Source organism: Phascolarctos cinereus, unplaced genomic scaffold (genome assembly GCF_003287225.1).
Source record: "Phascolarctos cinereus isolate Bilbo 61053 unplaced genomic scaffold, phaCin_HiC Scaffold_726;HRSCAF=1367, whole genome shotgun sequence".
In the NCBI taxonomy this organism is placed as follows: domain Eukaryota; kingdom Metazoa; phylum Chordata; class Mammalia; order Diprotodontia; family Phascolarctidae; genus Phascolarctos; species Phascolarctos cinereus.
This window is the reverse complement of record NW_027556098.1, coordinates 48,044,996-48,065,289: the sequence shown is the minus strand read 5'-3', so window position 1 is coordinate 48,065,289 and position 20,294 is coordinate 48,044,996. Positions and strand designations below refer to the sequence as shown.

Sequence of the window (20,294 nt, the reverse complement as noted above, 5' to 3'; positions counted from 1 at the left end):
AAAGAGAGTGATGCTAGAAAATTGTGAAAAGAGAATTAAGAGCTCACCAAAAGAGGCACAAAAATACTGAAGAAAATAACATCTTAAAAAACCATAACTGGCCTAACAGTAGAAGTACAAAAGTTCACTGATGAAAATAACTCCTTAAAACAGAATTGGCCAAAAGGAAAACGAGGTACAAAACCTCACTGAAGAAAATAATTCCTTAAAAATTAGAACTGGGCAAATGGAAGATAATGACTCCATGAGACATCAAGAAATAATAAAACAGAGTGAAAAGAATGAAAAAAAAATAGAAGAAAATGTAAAATATCTCATCAGAAAAACAACTGACCTGGAAAACAGATCGAGAATTTAAGAGGTATTGAACTACCTGAAAGCCATGATCAAAGAAAGAGCCTAGACATCACCTTTCAAGAAATTATCAAGGTAAACTGCCCTGATATCATAGTTCTACAAGGTAAAATAGAAAGTGAAAGAATCTACCAATCACTTCCTAAAAAAGATTCCAAGATGAAAACTCCCAGGAATATTATAGCTAAATTCCAGAGCTACCAGGTTAAAGAGAAAATACTTCAACTAACCAGAAAGAAATATTTCAAATACCGTGGAGCCACAGTCAGAATCACACAAGATTTAGCAGCTTCCATTTAGGAGCTGTGGGCTTGAAATATGATATTCTGGAAGGCAAAAGAGCTAAGATTACAACCAAGAATAATTTGCCCAGCAAAACTGAGTATAATCAAGGGGTAAAAATGGACATTTAATCAAAACAAGACTTTTAAGTATTCCTGAAGAAAAAAACAGAGCTGAACAGAAAATCTGACATTCAAACACAAGCCTCAAGAGAAGAATAAAAAGGCAAACACGAAAGAGTAATCATAAGAGGCTCAACATGTTCCTATATGGGAAGATGAGATGTGTAACTTCTAAGAACTTTATCATTATTAGGGCAGTTAGAAGTCCATATAGACTGAGGGCATGTGTGTGAATCAGTTACGTTGAATTGATCTAAAAAATGTACACACACACACACACACACACACACACACACACAGAGTTGAGTATAGAAAACTATCTTACTCAATAGAGATATTAGAGGGGAAAGGGGAAAGATGACAAAGGGAGGGTAGATTAAGGGAGGCAGTAGTTAGAAGCAAAAGAGACTTTTGAGGAGTGACAGGATAAAAAAAGAAAGAGAAGGATAAACTGAACAAAACAGTTATCATAACTGTGAACGTTAATGGAATGAGCTTACCCATAAAACAGAAGCAGATAGCAGAATGGATTAGAAACCAGAATCCAACAATATGTTGTTTATAAAAGACAAGCTTGAAACAGAAAGACACATATAGAGTTAAAATAAAGGGCTGGAGCATAATCTATTATGCTTCAGCTGAAGTAAAAAAGGTAGGGGCAGAAATCACGACCTAAGACAAAACAAAAGCAAAAGTAGACCTAATTAAGAGATAATCAGGAAAACTACATTTTCCTAAAAAGGACCACAGACAATAGAGTAATATAAAAAATTTCTATCAAGTTTCTCTTTTATATTACATTTATATTACATTTCTCAAATATATATATAGGGAAGTGAGTCAAATTTATTAAACAAGAGCTATTCCCCAATTGATAAATGGTCAAAGGATATGAACAGACAGTTTTCAGAAGAAGACATCAAAGTTATTTATAGCCATATAAAAACAATGCTCTAAATCCCTATTGACTAGAGAAATGCAAATTAAAACAGCTTTCAGGTACCGTTTCATACCTATCAGTAATGACAAATGCTAGAGAAGATGAGGAAAAATAAGTCCATTAACAAACTGCTGGTGGAGTTCTGAACTGATCAACCATTCTGGAAAACAGTTTAGAACTATGCACAAAGGGCTATAAAACTCTGCATACCTTTTGATTTAGCAATACTACTACTAGACCTATATCCCAAAGAGATCAAAGAAAAAGGAAAAGGACCCATATACACAAAAATATTTATAGAAGTTCTTTTTGCGGTGGTAAAGAACTGGAAATTGAGGGGATGCTCATCAATTGTGTAATAGCTGAGCAAGTTGTGGCATATGTTGTGATAGAGTACTGCTGTGCTATAAGAAATTACAAGGGTGGTGGTTTCTGAAAAAACATGGCAAGACCTCTATAAACAGATGCAAAATGAAGTGAGAACTGATAGATCATTATGCACAGTAATAGCAATGTGATGATGATCAACTGTGAAAGATTTTGCTACTCTGATCAATACATGATCCAAGACAATTCCAAAGTACTCATGATGAAGAAATGCCATCCACCTCCAGAGAGAGGGAATTGATGAATTCTGAGTGCAAACTGAAATATAATTTTCTTTCTTTCTTTTTTTGTCATGAGGCTAATATAGAAACATGTTTTGCATAATTTCACATGTAGAATTAATTGATATCATTTTGTTTGCCTTAGTAGATAGAAGAGGTGTAGCAGGATGGGAGATAATTTGGAACTCAAAATTTAAACAGAAAAGAAAGCAAAAAATAATTAAGTTTTAAAAAAGGACGAACATCATATATTAGCATCTTACTGATGGCCTTATTGTTACTAGTCTACACATGTAAAGGTTATATTTGCATTTGTAATATCTGCCTTGTCACATTTTATTAAGTTGAAGGACAATTAAATCTTTACCCAAAGGGTCAAAAAATAAAATGAAATAAAATGGCTTGGATATGTTAAATCTACAATTCATCAATCTTGCTTCCACTTACTAAACTGACGTGCAAAGAAAGCTACAAAGTCACATGATACCTGTTCATTGACTTTAGGTTCTTAACATAAATTTCCGCTTTTGATGCATTGATCTGCAATTTATTCACATCAGTATTCTTCCAGTTTTCAAGTACGGACACCTAAAGTTGGAGAAATGTTAAGCATCTTAAAAAATTAAATGTGGCAAAATTTCTCATGTTACAGATTTCTTTTTGAAGTGCTTTCGGTTCATAGTTCTTAACTCTTTCACAACTTCAGCTAGGTGAGTATACAGTGGAATATCTTGGCTTGTGGTCATTTATAAAGATGAATATAGGAATAAGGAAACTTTGTGAGACTAAAGTATCTAAAATTTAGACAGAGACATGGAAATAAACATTTTCTATCAATAAATCTAGGATTGGTAAGTGTGCTGTGGTAGAAAGTCCTGGGGAAAATGAAAAAGCTACTTTCTTTATCGAAGGACTCTAGTGGGTTAGAGAGATTGACTTCTCCCTCCATATAACCATATACCATGAAGAAGTTAAGTTTCAGGAAAAGCTCTTTTTAAACTCCTCTAACTTTCTTGGTTGACAATTCCAACAGTTATCCCAGGTCAGGGCAATGTGTGGAAGGAGACATGAGTGGGGACAAGTTAGTTAACTTGGGATTTAGTAGGGTTTTGTTTGAAAGGGAGAGCAAAGCTTGTTCTGCATAAAATCTACATGCATGTATAAAACACATATGTCCATATATATATTTTTCTATTCACATAAATTCATAAATGTGTGTCTATAACATTAAAATTTCTTTCTCCCTCTCCTTCTCTCTTTTTTTTAAACAAGGGAAAGAATTTGTAGATAGATAGAAATAAATGAAATGAGGGGGGGACAGATAGGTTTGTGTCATTCCTACTTGGTATTTTATGCCATATCCAAATAGGGATGGTGATTAGAGGTTTGGAGGTAGTCTGATGAATTGCCAAGTTTTATTCGCTATTTTAAAATTCAAGAACTTAGCAAATTCAAATTTAATGGGCCAATATAATCCTTAGCAGAAATCTGTTTCCATCATGAAGTAACTGTCAGCCCCTAATAGTGAAAAGTTATACGGCAGAGTCATGATCAAATACGAAGAGTTTTATAAAACCTTTACAGACTTAGAGATGGAAAGACTTTCCCCTCATTTTGTAGATGAAGAAACTGAGGTCCAGAGAGGGGAAGTAATTTGCTCAAGGTCATGTAGGCAATGGAATGGTAGAGGTGGAATTTGAACACAGGTCTCCTGACTCCAAATCCTGAGTCTTTTCCATTGTGCCACAAAGCCTTCAATTCAGAGAAATCAGATCCAAACAAAATGCTGCCAACCTTCCATTGCTTAACAGTTTGATTCTAAGTGTCATCAAATGTCCCCATTGGAACCCATCAGAATTCCTCTACATTAAAAGAGTATATATACCATCAATAAAGGAAGCCAATATATCAAAAAGCATCTCTTGAATTGTCATATATTTTTGAAATGTATCCACTTCATCCATCTCAAAATGCCATGAAAAAACAATACCATTAGACTCACCTCTGCAGCCACAGCTCTTTTAATAGTTTCATGGTAATTCTCTTTTCCCTTCTTTATAAGTTCCTCCATTTTCAATTTTTCATTTGCAAATTTATTACTATGAACATTAAAAAAAAAACAACTTGAAATATTTTAAGCCAGTGAGATACTGCATGCAGGTTTATTTTTGTTATAAAGAAATTAATCGCATCTCTTTAAAGCATATATTTAAATGCTTCGTTATGCAATAACCAGAGCACACATTTAACAGGATTATAGGGAACAATTCACTGGTTTGGGGAGTGGGTATAGAGCAGGGATGCTCGTACTTTAGTCAATATTTATTAAGTACTTAATATGGGTAACAGGAATACAAAGACAGGTACAAACAGTCCCTCTTCTCAAGGAACTCACACTCTTATGGGGAAGACAAACATGACAATAACTAGGTATGTATAAGATGTATACATATACGTGTTTATGTATTTATGCATATGTGTATGTGTGTGTGTGTGTGCCTGTGTGTGTGTGTGTAGTCCTAGGGGTCCAAGTAAAAAACAGATATTTCTCTAGGTAAACAAATATTTTTAAAAACTGACCTGATTTTGAGAAATTCATCCAAGTGTGATGCATATTGTTGATCCTTTTCTTCATTATTCCGTGAATATCTATGAAAAACAATCAGGAAATTAAGTTTGAGCCTTGAGGTTTGTTGTTTCAACTCAGAGGAGACTGAGAAAAGAGACAGAGGCCTCAGTTTTTCTAAAATTTAACCTAAAGCATGGATCTCAGATACAATCATATAATTTATATCAACAATATGAACACAATCACAAAAGAACTGAAGAGATCATTGTATGTACTCTTTTCTCCCTCTCTCTCTCTCTCTCTCTGTCTCTCTCTCTCTCTCTCTGTCTCTCTCTCTCTCTCTCTTTTTTAGTTAGGCAACTGGGTTAAGTGATTTGCCCAGAATCACACAGCTAGGGAGTTTTACGTGTCTGAGGCCGCATTTGAACTTGGGTCCTCCTGACTCCAGAGCTAGTGTTCTATCCACTACATCACCTACCTGCCCCTATGTTCTCGTTTCTCAACTGGCTTTGTGGTAGCTACTGCGGCTTTAACAAAGACCATGAAGGTGAGAGGGCAAGTGTTTGCTATATTTAAAAACTTGTATCATTCACAAATGCTTGAAGATAGAAGGATTTCCATTTTATGGTAAACCCATGAGTTCAACAAACAAAAACAGATTCTGATTTAATCTATAAAATGTGTTTACATACTTTTGCTGATAAAGAAAAGAAAAAAGCTAACTGTTCGCTAATGCTGCAAACAAAAAGCTTAGTCAGAGAACACCAATACAGCTAAAAGTCAAGAAAATTTAACACCGAATCCTAAGATGCCTGACTAGTCACCAAATTATAATTTACTCCTCAATAATTTATCAAACAAGACTAATGAGATGATGTTATTTACAATATTTAATTTTTTTTTGTTTCAAAGAAGTACAGTAGGTAACTGGGACATACAACATTGCCCTTTTGGAGTTTGAAAACAATGGGTGGGGCAGGTACTGCCAGAGAGGCCCTACAAGATTTTAATTAAAAAAAAAATTTTTTTTAAGGCAATTGGGGTTAAGTGACTTGCCCAGGGTCACACATCTAGTAAGTGTTAAGTGTTTGGTCTGAGGCCAGATTTGAACTCAGGTCCTCCTGACTTCAGGGCTGGTGCTCTATCCATTGTACCACCTAGCTGCCCCTTACAAGGTTTTAAGATCACAATTCCTCCCTCATGCCATGAATATTACTTATGCCAAGAAATAATATTATGCATATTCTTCTTTACAGGATATGGTTTTATTTATAGTTTTTGTTCTTTGATTTCAAAATATCTAATTCAGAAACTCTGAAGAGTTTTCTGAGGGAAGGCAATAAATAATAAAACATTTTGTGCAGAGCTTTTGTTTTTGTTTTTTTTAAACTCAAATTCTCTAGTATTCCTAAAAGTTTAGGGTGGTGGAGCATGCAAAAGTCTTTATTCTGTACAATTAAACTTATCTGCAGTCAAAAAAAGTTGGCGTCACTTTTAACAAGTATTATACATAATGAATCATGCAAAATTTCTGTCCTGTTTCATTTTTAATACTTGATCTAAGCAAAGGTTTTTGACTCCAGTCATGGTACAATGCATGCAAAGTGCTCTCTATTTTACATCCAAGAAACACCACCAACTTTATCTTTAACCTAAGATGCATATATCATGATAATTTTACTGCATTTTAATATAAAAGAAAAGATTAAAACATAAAAATCAAAGAAAACTATAGTTGCTATAAAAGCATTAATTAATCAAATTGGCTTTCTTACATACAACATACCCCCAACCATCAAACTTTGCACTGCCTGGAACACAGTATCTCCTACCCCCTCTCAGAATTCTTAGTTTCCCTGAAAATTCAGCTGAAGTGCAACTTTTTACATCAATCAGTTAACAATAATTTATTAAGTAATTACTATGTACTAGAGATACAAAGACAAAAATGAAACAATTTCTGTTTTCAAGAATCTTATATCCTTATTAGGGGAGACATGTTCCCTCTCTCTCTCTCTCTCCATATACAAAACATACACACATACACACATACATACATACATATATACATACACATATATAGACATACACACATATGTACATATTTAGAATAACTAGATTTTATATGAACACATAGTATACACTAAGCTGGAGTAACCCTAGCATTTCTGAATAGGTTATAGAAATAATTTATATTTCCTTTACAAATTGGTTTTGACTACATGTTTATGTATAACCTGGTTATTGACTAACACATTTTTGAAAAAGCTAAACTGTTTTGAATCACTGTATAATGAGGCTGGAAGATAGGTCAGGGTTGAACTGTGAAGGGCTAAAAAAGCAGACTTCATAGTTTATCCTTTAGGAAGCAGAAAGTTTACTGAATAGAGTCAGATTAACATCAAGTCAACAATACAGTCAGATCAACACAAGGAAACTCACTTTGGCAGTTGTGGGAAAAGATCTGAGGCAGGGAGACAAATAAGGAGGTCACTGCAATAGTCTAGGTGAGAAGTGATGAAGGCTTAAACAAAGGTAGTTGCTATATAAGGAGAAAGAAGGGGTTGGATATGAGAAGTGTTGGGGAGGTAGAAATGGTTAGATTTAGCCAGTAACTGGATATGTGGAATGAATGTGAATGAGAAGTCAAGGGTAACGATGAGGTTATAATCTAGGAGACTGGAAGAATGGTGGTACCCTTCCTTAGCAGAAATGGAGAGGTTCACCAGGAAGGTGGGTGAATTTTGGGGGAAAGATAATGAGTTCTGTTTTGGACATAATGAGTGGGACTGGTACTCAGGAGAGATGAGGGCTGGATATAATAAAGCCATCTGCAGAAAGATAATAATGAAATCCCTGGCAGTTGAACAGATCACTAAGTCAAGAGAGTAAAGAAAAGAAAGAGGTCAAAGGATATGAAACCCTTCCTGACCAGGGGATAATGTGATAGTACTTCTCTCTTTTCACTCCCTGCTGTCCCTGCCAACCCCAGGGACCAGTTACCTACTTTTTGTTTTGCATAAACTATAAACTCACAGTACACATTATCTCTCTTAATAAAATGCAAGCTCTTGGAAGGCAAGGAGTTTCTTTTTAAAATAAAGGTTTATATACTGGCCACCTCCTTGGCAGACAGGTGATGAAATACAAGGTACAGAGACATACTTTTCTGGATATAGCCACTACATGGATTAGTTTTGCTTGACTTTTCTTACGTTCAAAATCTCCCCTCTCCCCACCCCTTCTCTCAGTTTTTAATGATGGGGATGGAGGAGTAATAGTGATGCTCCCCAAAAGGAGCACCATAAAAAAGTACAGTAGAACAACAAAGAGATCAAAGAAAGAAGAAAACATGTTATATGTATAAAAATATTTAAAGCACCTGTTTTTGTAGTAGCAAAGAATGGAAACTAAGGGAGTACTCATCAGTTGTGGAATGGCTAAACAAATTATGGTCTATGAATGCGGTAGAATACTATGGTGCTGTAAGAAATGACGAAAGAGATGGTTTCTAAGAAACCTGGGGAGACTTGTATAAATTGATGCCAAGTGAATCAAGTACAACCATGAAAACGATTTATACCATAATGATGTTGCTAAAAAAAAAAAGAATATTTTTGAAAGATGTAAGAACTCTGTTCAATGTAATGATCACCATGATTCCAGAGGATCTATCACGGAGAATGCTACCCATTTCCTGACAAAGTGGTAATGAAATAAATAAACAGAATGATAGTCCATTCTTGGACATGGCTATGGAATTTATTTTGCTTGACTATGCATATGTTATGAGAGTTTTCCCTCTTATTTCTCAGTGGAAATAGAAGGGAGAAAAAAAATAAATGCATGATAGCTAAAAAAAAAATTTTAAATGTACAGAGAAGAACAGAAGGAAGTTCAGAGAGAAGCACAGATGAACAGGACAGTAATGAAAGCGACATGGTAAAGTATCTCTTTTTTAAAAAGTGGTAAGAAATGGAGATTCAATTTTATATGAAATTCTCTTTCTGTGTTCTGTTGCATGTATGCACGTGTTCTTTTTTGGTGTTTCAATTCAGAAAAAAGTTTTTAAAATAAAGTTATTGATATGTGCTCTGAAATAATGCAACTGATTAAAGAAAAAAGTGATACTTTAGGGCACATGCAATATTTTGAGAAAAGATGAAATGGATATTTTTAAATGTATAGTAACTTTTCACTATTAAATATCACAATGCTCATTTGAAAAGATAAGAAAAGTAAAGCATCTGCCACACCTAGTAGTGAATTTGGTGCAGTCAATTGAGTCTAATCTCCCTAGACTCCAAAGTGGTAGAAGAGAGTTGCTTCCTTTTTCAGAGGGTTTAATACTTTGCATCTTACCATGTGTTCTCAGTAAGTCTTTGTTAAACATAATAGAGGTTAAGCAGGTAATTGATGTAGAAGAAATATCAATTGGTTAGCTGATATGAGAGTAATCAATGGTTACTGGTATTGGGGAGAACATGCTGGATGTGTGCTCATCATCTATTGTAATGAGGGACTCCCAAACCCGTCAGTATTATTCCTAGAACTTTGAGGGGAATACTAGTCCAGCTGTGACAACCTGAACTGTAAATGGGGTTGGGATTGGGAGAGTAGTTGTCATAGCCCTGCTACATGTATTTATCAGCTTGTATTAGTTTGTTCTCAATGCTTAATAAAATTCATTAAAAAAAAAAGTAAAGCATCATGAATTCAAAGCTAGGTCAGTAGCAATAAACTTACAACTCCTCATCTTTTTCTAAAAAAATGAACATTTTCCCATTAACTTTCCATTTCTTCATACAAATACACAATCCTACGATCAAAGCAAAAATAATTTTGATAGAGGCAGTAAAAAACAGATAATCACAGAAGGTAATGTAACATCTGACTGAAAACATAAATTGATTAAAGTAGTTGAATTTGCCATTTATCTAATTTACTTAAAGTATTAATATTGGCATTCAGTCACAGCAGAGCTAAAAGTCTAATGTAAAGAAATAGGGCAAGTCCATAAAACACAAAATGATTTTAAAATTTCTAATTCAACCCAATTTAATTCAATCCAACAAGCAGAAGCACTTAGGAACCATTATCTTAGGGATGACACTTCTGCCCTCTGAAGGCTAATGAACTAATAAATGGTTCCAAAGATCATTCCACAGCAGCATAATAATTAGCTCCTATAAGAATTATTAGGTGGTCTCAGCAATGCAAGGATCCAAGACAACTCCAAAGGTCTCATGAGAAAAATGCTGTCTACATCCAGAAAAAGAACTATGGAGTCTGAATGCAGATCAAAGCACATTAATTGATAACTCTTTTTTATTGCTGTTGTTTTTTTCTTCTTTCTCATGGTTTCTCCCATTGGTTTTAATTCTTTTTTACAATGTGACTAGTATTAAAGTAGGTTCCATATGAATGTATATATGTAAAGCCTATATCCGAATGCATGCCATGTTGGGGTGGGAGGAAGGGAGAGATGGGGAGAAAATTTGGAACTCAAAATCTTATGGAAGTGAATGTTGAAAACTAAAAATAAATGAATTAATTAAAAAAAAAAAAGAATTGTTAGGTGGTCCAGTGGATAGACCTCTGGGCCTGGAGTCAGAAAGACCTGAGTTCAATTCCAGCCTCAGACACTCTACTAGCTGTGTGACCTTGGGCAAGTCACTCTGTTTAGCTTGGTTTCCTCATCTGTAAAATGGACTGGAGAAGGAAATGGCAAACCATTCCACGATCTTTGCCAAGAAAACTACAAAAAGGAGTCACAAAGAGTTGGATATGACCGAAAAACGGCTGAACAACAACCACAGCAAATAAGAACTGAACAGTTCAGCTGCTGAAAGAGGCAGAAAATTCACTTTTGCATAAATAAAAAGAAATAAATCAATCTTGGTGGCTGAAAATTGATGGAAAAAATTTTTGTTTAATAAAAAATGCTAAAAATATATGTGTAAAGAAATTCAGTTTCAAATAATATGTGAGCAATGTGGCTGTCCCAAGGGGAAGAATATGGCCTTAGATAAATAAAAAGTTCAAATCATTTTCTAAAGAATGTAAAGTGATGGTCCTTTCCTAAGTGAATAGTTGGTGGCTGAAAGAAGCAGAAAGAAAAATGAACATGTATGTATTAGAAACTTACAAAAATGCAATTATGAAGATTTATAGAATGGTTAAGTAGACCAGTTTGAGGACTGAGAAAAGGCTGAATAGCTGAAAATACAGGGCTTTATGCTCCCTCTTCATTTTAATGTATTTTTAAGGTTTAAGAGATTAAAACTCACAAAATGATAAATAAGTGCTTGAAGACTATGCAATGTTAATTTTATAAAGGGGATTTCATAGGTTTTCACTTTATAAAGGAAAGGTGAATCACTGAATACCAGATAGCTCTGGTTTGATTCACTGAATCACTGAAACATAGTGAAGAAATAGTGAAGAACCCAGCTGCTTGTAGTTTTTGTCCTTTGTTCTTGAAGAGGATCATGACATCAGGACTTGCAAGTAAATTGGATTTAAGTGAGGGAGGGCTGTGCAAAGTCATCAGCCTCACTTTCTCCTCTGGAGCCATCTGGGTCTAGTGGCCAGATATAGATCAGGACAACTGGAGATGGCCCAGGATGCAGTTGGGACCTTGACCTTTTTAAGCTAAGAACTCAACTGCAGTGAAGAACTGAGCAGAAAAGTAAAAATCCTGCTCTGATAGAGCAATTGTGAATGTACCAACAGAAGAGAAGCCAACTGACAAGAAAGCTTCAGCTGCTAGTACCTGAATGGTAAATAAAGGTTGGAACTCAGTGACATCTATGGTTTGAGAGTAGTAGCCTCTGAGATGCCTGTTGCTCTCTGCCTCTTCTCTCGTGTGAAAAGGAGAAAGGAGAGAGGCTCTGCTAGACTGACTGGCTAAGAGTCCACTGCATGACACAGAGGGAAGAAAGAGCTGGTTGGTTTTTTATCCATTTCCCAGAGAAAGCTTAACTACTAAGCTCTGGAGTTCTTTGGCTTAAAGGGAGGAACAGAGTTAATACTTTCTCAATTTTATAGTACCTTTTAAGAGTATATGTGAGTTAAAAGAGCTTGTCAATGCTTCATCAGTTTGAGAGTGGAAGAGGATTTGCTCAGGAGAGCAATGAGACACATAAGAACAGTTAGCAGAGAAGCAGCATGTGGTGAAGATATTCCTGAATGGATCAATCACATGAAAGCCTGTAGCTTAGAGTTGTGAGTGACCCTGAACACATAGCTTTTTCCCACTCATGTGCCTCCCTGCAAAGTTAACATAAATGTGTCCCTACTCAATGCACTGTTGGGAGAGTATGAATCAGGTTTATGTTTGGACTGTGATGCACTGATTATTCCTGAATTTATTTATGCTGAGTACCTGTGATATTATAGTTATTATTGCTTTAAATAAATGGCTATGTTTAAGATCTAATGGTGTCATTATTAAGTAGTTGGCATTGTGTGAGCAGGAATTACACTGATGAGGAAAAGAGTGTTAAGTAGTTAAGTTAGTGTTAAGTAGGGGAGTATATTCCCTCATAATAAGACCACCCCTAGGACCTTGTAGCTAGATGTAGTAATTTTTCTCTGAGAATCCAGACTTGCCAGTGTTAGAGCAAGCTGTGGTGCTTGAGCTGTGAGAGAGATATAGATAGACAGATAGAGAGAGAGAGAGAGAGAGAGAGAGACAGACAGACAGACAGACAGAGAAAGAGAGAGAGAGGTGATGATCAAGGGGTAATACCTCCTTAAGCAGACAATACATTTGGGGTGGGGGGAGGGGCGCCTTACAGGCTTTTCTTCTTCCTAAATATAACATAAATAACTGTTCCATATTCATGCAAAAACAATTCTAATTCCTGAATATAGAAAATGTTTTTAATAACTATGGTGATACAAACAACAAAAATTTTTGATCCTTATACATTATGTCTTTATTATTACTATTTTTTTTTTGGCTAGGCAATGGGGTTAAGGGTCACACAGCCAGTAAGTGTCAAGTGTCTGAGGTTGGATTTGAACTCAGTTCCTCCTGACCCTAGGGCCAATGCTCTATCCACTTCACCATCCAGCTGTCCCTACAACATATCTTTAAAAGAAGAAACATATTTTTCATAGAAAAAAAGAGCAAAGGGTCTAATTTTGAGCATAAGTAAACAAATTTAAAAATGTAGCCTTAAAGCATTTGTTTGGAAGTATGTAAACATGATACAAAAAAGAAGATTATAGTTTTTCTCTGAATTGTTACAGATAAAAACAATAATAAATGATTTATACTATAAAAATGGAATTGCAATCAAGAAGGTAATATAGTCTTAAGCACAAATGATAATCTCATTCTAGTAAATTTCTGCAAGAAACATTACCATCCTGTTTTGGTGTGGCCCTTGGAAGCACAGCCCTCAGTCAGTGAGCCAATAATTGAGGCACCCTGTACTCAGTGCTGGGGATGCAAAGAAAGGCAAAAATAGTACTTTCCCTCAAGTAGCTGATAGTTCTTGTGAATGAGAGAGACAATACACTTACAAGACACATACAAAGGGGAATACAATGACCTTCAAAGACGAGAAGCACGAACACTTAGAAGGTGCATCAGTCTTGAAATAATGGCTTCTAATTGCTTTTGAATCTCTGAGGTCCTCTGAGAATGACTCAGGCTGTCCTACTAGGTGTAATCAAATAGAGTATATCAGACTGTGTCGTAGCCCAGAGTCTGGGGATTCACCAGCATACTACATTGTGGCACATATCCTGGCTGGGTACGTGAGGGATTATTAAATGATATTAATGTGGATAGTGTGATATGTGCAGGGCCAGCCTTACACCTAACTGGAATAGTTGGTCATTTTATGTGGCATGAAATGAAAGACTATGGGTAAGGTGTGCCTATCTTAAAATACATCTCCTATTAATTTATCCCGTATTTGATTCACATCATTAAATATCCTTTCCTTTGCACTTCTTTGTTTAAAATCTCTCTCCGAGGGATAATTCAGCCAGCTAGGTGGTACAGAAGACAGAGTGTCTACCTTGGTGTCAGTTCAAATCTGGCCTCAGATACTTGCTAGCTATGTGAACCTGGGTAAGTTACTTAACCCTATTTGCCTCAGTGCCCTAATCTATAAAATAAGCTGGAACAGGAAATGGCAAATCACTCTGGTATCTTTTCCAGGAAAACCCCAAATGGGGTCACAAAGAGTTTGACAGAGTTTGATTGAAACAACTAAACTAAAACCATTAATATTTATCATGAATTAGTTTATTAGCTCCTTTCATGACATGGATATGATACACACACACCAAGTTCTGATAACAGATATAGGTTCAGAACAGCTTCTACACCAGGGTGTGTGTGAGTAAGGAAGGTTGGAGGTGCATGGGAACAACAGACATGGGAAAGAAGGATAGACAGAGAATTCTGAAGATAGCCTACCTCACAATTTTGTTTAGGGGTGATCTAGGATATACTGTGTTTTCAAATTATACACACAATTTCAGTAATTTTGGGGACTTAAGAGAAAAGTGATAAATATGTGTAAATACATGTATATGGACTTATCTTGAGGAAATGGAATTTTATAGCTGGAAAAGATATATAAATCTAAGATAACAGATTCTGAACTGGAGGAAGATCTTAGTGGTTATCTACTGCTCTTCATTTTGTACGTGAGGAAGCTAAGGTTTAGAAAGGTTAAGTAACTTGCTCAAGGCCAGACAGGTAAGTGGCAGTACCAGGATGGGGAAACTGAGATCCAGAGTGGATAAGTGAGTTGTATAAGGCTGCAGAGCTGGGATTAGAACCCAGGTTTCCAGACTCCCAGTCCGTTGTTCCTTCCATTATACCTAACTTTCTCTCTAGAAATTAGATACGAAATTATTAAAAAATTTTCAATATATTACACAGAAGTTATTATGAAATGAAATGAAACAGTGCTAGGGAAGATGAGTCTACATAATATCTATAGATCTCATTCAGCGTAACCTAAAAATTATTATTAGAATTGTTAAAATATGTAAATACTTTTCTTTTAAATAATATCAGTAACATGTGGTCACTTTTTAGCCTTGCTACTTACATTTCACTGGTATCTGTAAGCTTTTTAACTTTATTTTTTAGAGTTTTTAATTTTTCTTGATTTTCCTTTTTTTCCTGTTGCCATTTTTTCATTTCTACTTCCAAATCTTGATGAAACCAATTCAATTCAGTCTTGGAAATCTATGATCAAAGATTAAATTAATGGCAAAGTTGATTTAAACAATACTTGACAACAGTAAATAAGGACATTTGACTTTCATAAACTTGAAAACTGACATGTACAATTTTATTTTAATATATACTATAAAACCTCATTAATTTGGACTATCCTATTAAGGAAATGGTGATTGTTTGAAGAGGATGAGTTGAATATTCCTTTTATTTAGAAAACACCTTTACAAATGTAAATTAATTTAAAAAATTGTAGGAGAATAGTAAATACACAAACATTTTGGAAGAAAGCACTTACACATGAACAACTGACAACAGAATTAGAGATCATTCTTATCTATCACTAGAGAGTGATATAATGTTCCAAGTGACACTGTTGAATAAAAATCTCATAAAAGGGAAATTTTTGGCAATGGGACAAATACTTTAGATGCCTGAAATTTAGGCAATTGCTACCAGATGAACAGTGGTAATTCAGGTTGAAATTGCATAGGTACCTTATGGAAAAGGCAAAGGACACAAATTTAATTTTCCTTTTTTAAAAATGCAACTATCAACATAAGTAAAATAAACATTTCAACTCACAAATGAGCTGTATTTCAAAATTTTCATTTATAAATTGGGTGTTTGGAACTTAGAATACATGTTCCCATATAAATAATGTTACACATACAGATTAAGCTCCCAGTATAGAAATGAGCTCAAATTTTGGCTCCTGGGAAAGTGGGAGCAAGGTTTTTATGTGTGCCAAGAGACAGAAGTAGAAGGGAGAAGTTTTCTTTCTCTTTGCTGTCCCTAGGCAAAAATTTCAAATAGATGTTTTATCTCTGGCATTTTCCCCTTTCTTTTCTTTTCTTTCCTTTTAAAATACCTCATTTGTACCTCCTGCCATCTTTTTTTCCCCCTCTGGTCCCTAGAACCCACTATTTCAATTTGCACAAGTGCCATGTTGTAGAACCCCTGCTTTGGCCTGGACCTGCTCTATCCTTTATGATATTAAATGCTCCAGTATTACTTATGCTTTCCCCTCAACTAAAACTTCCATTCACACAATAAAGTTACTATCAGCTAGAGGTAAGTAAGAAAGGCTCCTGATTAAATTAATTCATACTAAGGAACAGACTCTTATTTCTTATTCTGTTTTAAGGAGAACCTCACACTTTATCTTAAGTATCACTAAAATTCCCTATGACTAGGTAGGACCTTTGCTCCCAGCAGGCAACTGAGTGACTGAGGCTGTGAGCATAAGAACATTCCTTACCACAGCTTTTCCTTTAGACATAGATAGGCTCCTAGATAGAGAAGTATGATGATTCACTTGTAGTGGACCTGAACTAACTTAAGCTAATTAAAGCTCTTTAAGACTTAATGAATTCTAGCCCACAAACACAGTTCACTGGACAGCTAGATACCAGGCCTCAGTAAGTAAGAAACTGAGATAGTAAAAGTTTCCCAAGAGCTCTCTTTGGTGCTCTAACTGGCCTAATCTTGTTTATACTTGTCTTTAGTATCATTCTACCAGATAAAATGTGGTACTTTTTTTTTCCTTTTAAATAATTGTTGTTGATATATTATTTCTACATTACACTCAGTTCTGAATACATCCCTCCCCTCCCTCTTTCCCCCTACTCAATGAGCCCAATCCCTTGGAACAACAAAGAAAAAGAGGGGGAAAAAACAGTCGGTTAGACTAATCAACACATTAACTGATTTGACTGTATATATAATGTTTCATACCTATAGTCCCTGACATCTGCAAACAAGGGAGGAAGATGTATTTTCTCAACTTCTTTAGGGCTAAGACTCATGCTTTTAAACTGCTATTGGTTAAGATATTATTATAGCATTACAGAAAAAAAAACTCATATGAGAACTATTGAGAGACTTTTAAAAATCAATATTCCAAAAACTTTATGGAGACCTGGACAACTATAGTAGTCCTGTCTTACAATGTCTTGGATGGCAAAAATTACCTTATTTTCTTCCATTGTTCTTTTCAGTTTTTCTTCCAGCTCTCTGGTTTCCTCTGTACTTCTGTATTTTAACTGTTCATATTTTTCCCTTGCTTCTTTAAGTTGCTCTTGTAATACCTGATGTTCTTTTTCCATTCGTAAAATATCACCCTACAATTAAGTTATAAAATTACATACTTAAAAAACACCCCTAGAAGGATGAATTCACTAGTTCCATAACTAAAGAATGCCTGTTCCATGCTGGTTAACCCTCATAACTGGCGACAACTTGGCTAGTAAAATTTAGGTGAATTTGGTAAAATCTAGTTAGAGCCTTGGTAACTAGTTTTCAGACTATCATTCTGCTAGAACAAAACTGACTCTGGATTACTTTATTCTGCTGATTCCTACAGTCAAATATATTCAGTTTACTTATGAACGCTTTAAAATAACTTGAGATAGAAATATGTGGATGACAATCCATCAGGGAGTTCTACAGTTTGTTACCTATGGTTTTATAATTTGTATTCAAGCAAAGTACATAAAGAAAGAATAATGTAGCTTTAGAAAACTCATTGTTGAAATTAACCTGTATTCCTCCAAATCACCACGGAATGCTCCATCTTCTTATTGCAATTAATTAGCATCAATATTTCCTTTACAACCCCCCCCAAACAAACAAACAAACAAAAAAACAAACCCCACCAACTAAGGCTTTGGGCTCATCATCTAGAATTATGCTCAGTGCCTATGAGACTTAGATTCCTTATATTTATTAGCTCTAGTAAAATATCTACATCAAAAGAAAAGAAAACCCCAAAACAAAAACACAAAAACACAAAGCCCTAAGAAATCTGCCCTTTAGAATGTGTGCTGTAATTTTTATCAAGGCAACTGCCATGCCTTGTCTAAATACTTTTTACCTATCTCAATGAAACACAGTGTTTTGTACAGAGAAAGCATTTAATAAATGTTTGTATACTTATCCAGTTTAACATTAAATGTAAGAACTTAGATTACTTATGGGATTTATGTTCAAAAAGATGTTATCCAATAAAAATGTGTTTCATGTGTAAAGAGTTTTGTCACTTGCCAAACACATAAAATGAATGCTTACTAAAAATTCCTATATGCTAACTCAAAAAAACTCACTTTCCCCACAGCCAATGAAGTATCATTAATGAGTGAATACTATAATCACTAAGGGAAAATGTAATGCTGACAAAGACCAAATTAAAACACTAACAAGACCTTTCATTGTTCTGGTTAATTTCCATTTCATCTTTTCAAAAGGAAATGTGAAGATTTATAAATACTTTATCAACCTACTTGTATCTGATATTTCCCATGCAAAATAAGATTGTATAAATCTCTTCATAATTCAAAATCACCCTCTTGTAACATATTGAAGTTTAATAATAATAATAATAATAATAATATAATAATAATAATAATAATGTCATCATCAATAATAATAGCTATCTAGATCAATACAGTAACATCTGGCACCTCTTCTTCTTTACAAACAAACATGAAATCTTTTATTTTTAGCACATTTTTATGTTTTGGACTTACCTGTTGTGTTTCAAACGGACCAAAAGGCACCGTATTAACCTCCTGGTGCATTAAGTCTTTTTTCACCTGTTGAACAACACAAACACCAGTTATTTAAAAATTGTTCAAAATGAGATAATTTGCCTCAAATTAACAAGGTATAATAAATTAATTTCCAAGATAAGAATAAATTTCCCATGAACTATTCTCTGTAGTATTGGATGAACAAGAAGCATAATGGAAAAAGGAACTTGGATGTTAATCTAAGAAAGACTTTACATTGGTTACTTCTGGTTTCATGGTCTCAACCTAACCTTTGGGGTAGAAATTTGGTTTGTAGTCCTTTTCAAAGTTGTCCTTAGGGAATGCTTAATTTCTAGCACTAATTTTTTTTTGTTTGGTTTCCATAGCTTAATGTTTCTTATTAATGAAATTTAAACAATGTAACTAACAAAAGAGAGGCAACATGATGTAGTAGAGAGTGAGCCTTCTTGAGAGGTTGGGAGCCCTGGACTCAAGTCTTGCCTCTAGCACAACACTGGCTACGTGGCTTTGGTGAAGAGAGTGACCCTCAGTGATCTGGACAGGTCTCTAAGGACAGGGGTTTTTAACATTTTTGTGTATGTGTCACAAGCCCCTTCTCAATGTTTTTAAATGCACAAAATAAAATACACATGATTACCAAGGAAACCAATTATATGAAATAATTACCAAAATATTATAAACAAGTTCATATAGATTCTAAATTAAGAATACCTGCTTTAAGACTATATGTTGCAGAGAAGGTGCTAACACCTTTGTAGAGAGATTCTTATCAGGGAGTTCCTTATGCCAGCAAAATCATAGGTTAAGTCCCTATCCACATCTTAATAAGCAGTTTACAGTAGAGGAAACAGGCACGTGGAAACTGAATGAATTAGACAACTTTACTGCAAAATTCAGTGACAGAATTCATGATTCAATCTTCAGTTAACTGTGTGGGTTACTGAGCTACATTTCTCAAGGTTTTCTTACTTCAGAAGTGTAATATATGTATTTTAGTAAAGTAATGGGAACGTTTCTCTTTTTCTAAAACAAAAAAGCTTCCACAATCAATAGTGAAAATGAAGGGATTTTCTTTTAGTAAAAGAGTAAAAGATTTTCAAATATACTTAATAATATGGAAATTTTGCTTATTTAACAATACTGAATTTAAATCTATGAAAATTAACTTAGCTGAGAAACTTAGAAATAAATAAAATAATGGTGGCAAATGAGATTAATAGATTCTGACAGCAATTTATCTTTTAGTCACTTAAATGTTCAAAGCTTAGTGTTTTAAACTTTTGTTTCAATCCATAGCACTTAAAATGCTCCTTTCAAAATTTTCAAGCTTGTTATTTTTTCATGGAAAAATTTTTCTCCTCAATATAAGACCAGAGATAATTTAAGTGTTTTTTTTTCGTTTGTTTTGTTTTGTTTTGTGAGGCAATTCAGGTTAAGTGACTTGCCCAAGGTCACAAGCTAGTAAGTGCAAAGTGTCTGAGGCCACATTTGAACCCTGATCCTCTTGACTCCAAGGCCGAAACTCTATCCACTGCGCCACCTAGCTGCCCTAAGTGTTGGGTTTTTTTTTTTAAATCAGATTTAGTCCAACTTCTACACCTATAAAAATTATTTATGTCTGTGAATTGAGTTAGTGACTACTGTCAGAAAAC

At 34.7% G+C, this 20,294-nt stretch overlaps 1 protein-coding gene and 1 pseudogene across 5 annotated transcripts in view; one reads left to right on the top strand and one right to left on the bottom strand.

Moving 5' to 3' along the window:
* The window catches only part of TTC3 (tetratricopeptide repeat domain 3), a 201,205-nt gene that overhangs the window by 66,408 nt on the left and 114,503 nt on the right, over positions 1-20,294 (bottom strand). For all 5 annotated transcript variants that reach the window (XM_078146523.1, XM_078146524.1, XM_078146522.1 and 2 more), the window contains exons 34-39: positions 18,619-18,684; positions 17,065-17,214; positions 14,961-15,100; positions 4,887-4,955; positions 4,309-4,405; positions 2,794-2,894 (exon numbers count right to left, since the gene is read on the bottom strand). In XM_078146523.1, coding sequence (XP_078002649.1) covers positions 2,794-2,894; positions 4,309-4,405; positions 4,887-4,955; positions 14,961-15,100; positions 17,065-17,214; positions 18,619-18,684 — 623 coding nt within the window. The remainder of the gene's footprint in view (positions 1-2,793; positions 2,895-4,308; positions 4,406-4,886; positions 4,956-14,960; positions 15,101-17,064; positions 17,215-18,618; positions 18,685-20,294) is intronic.
* Positions 5,069-6,107, top strand: LOC144454216 (U2 small nuclear ribonucleoprotein B'' pseudogene; annotated as a pseudogene).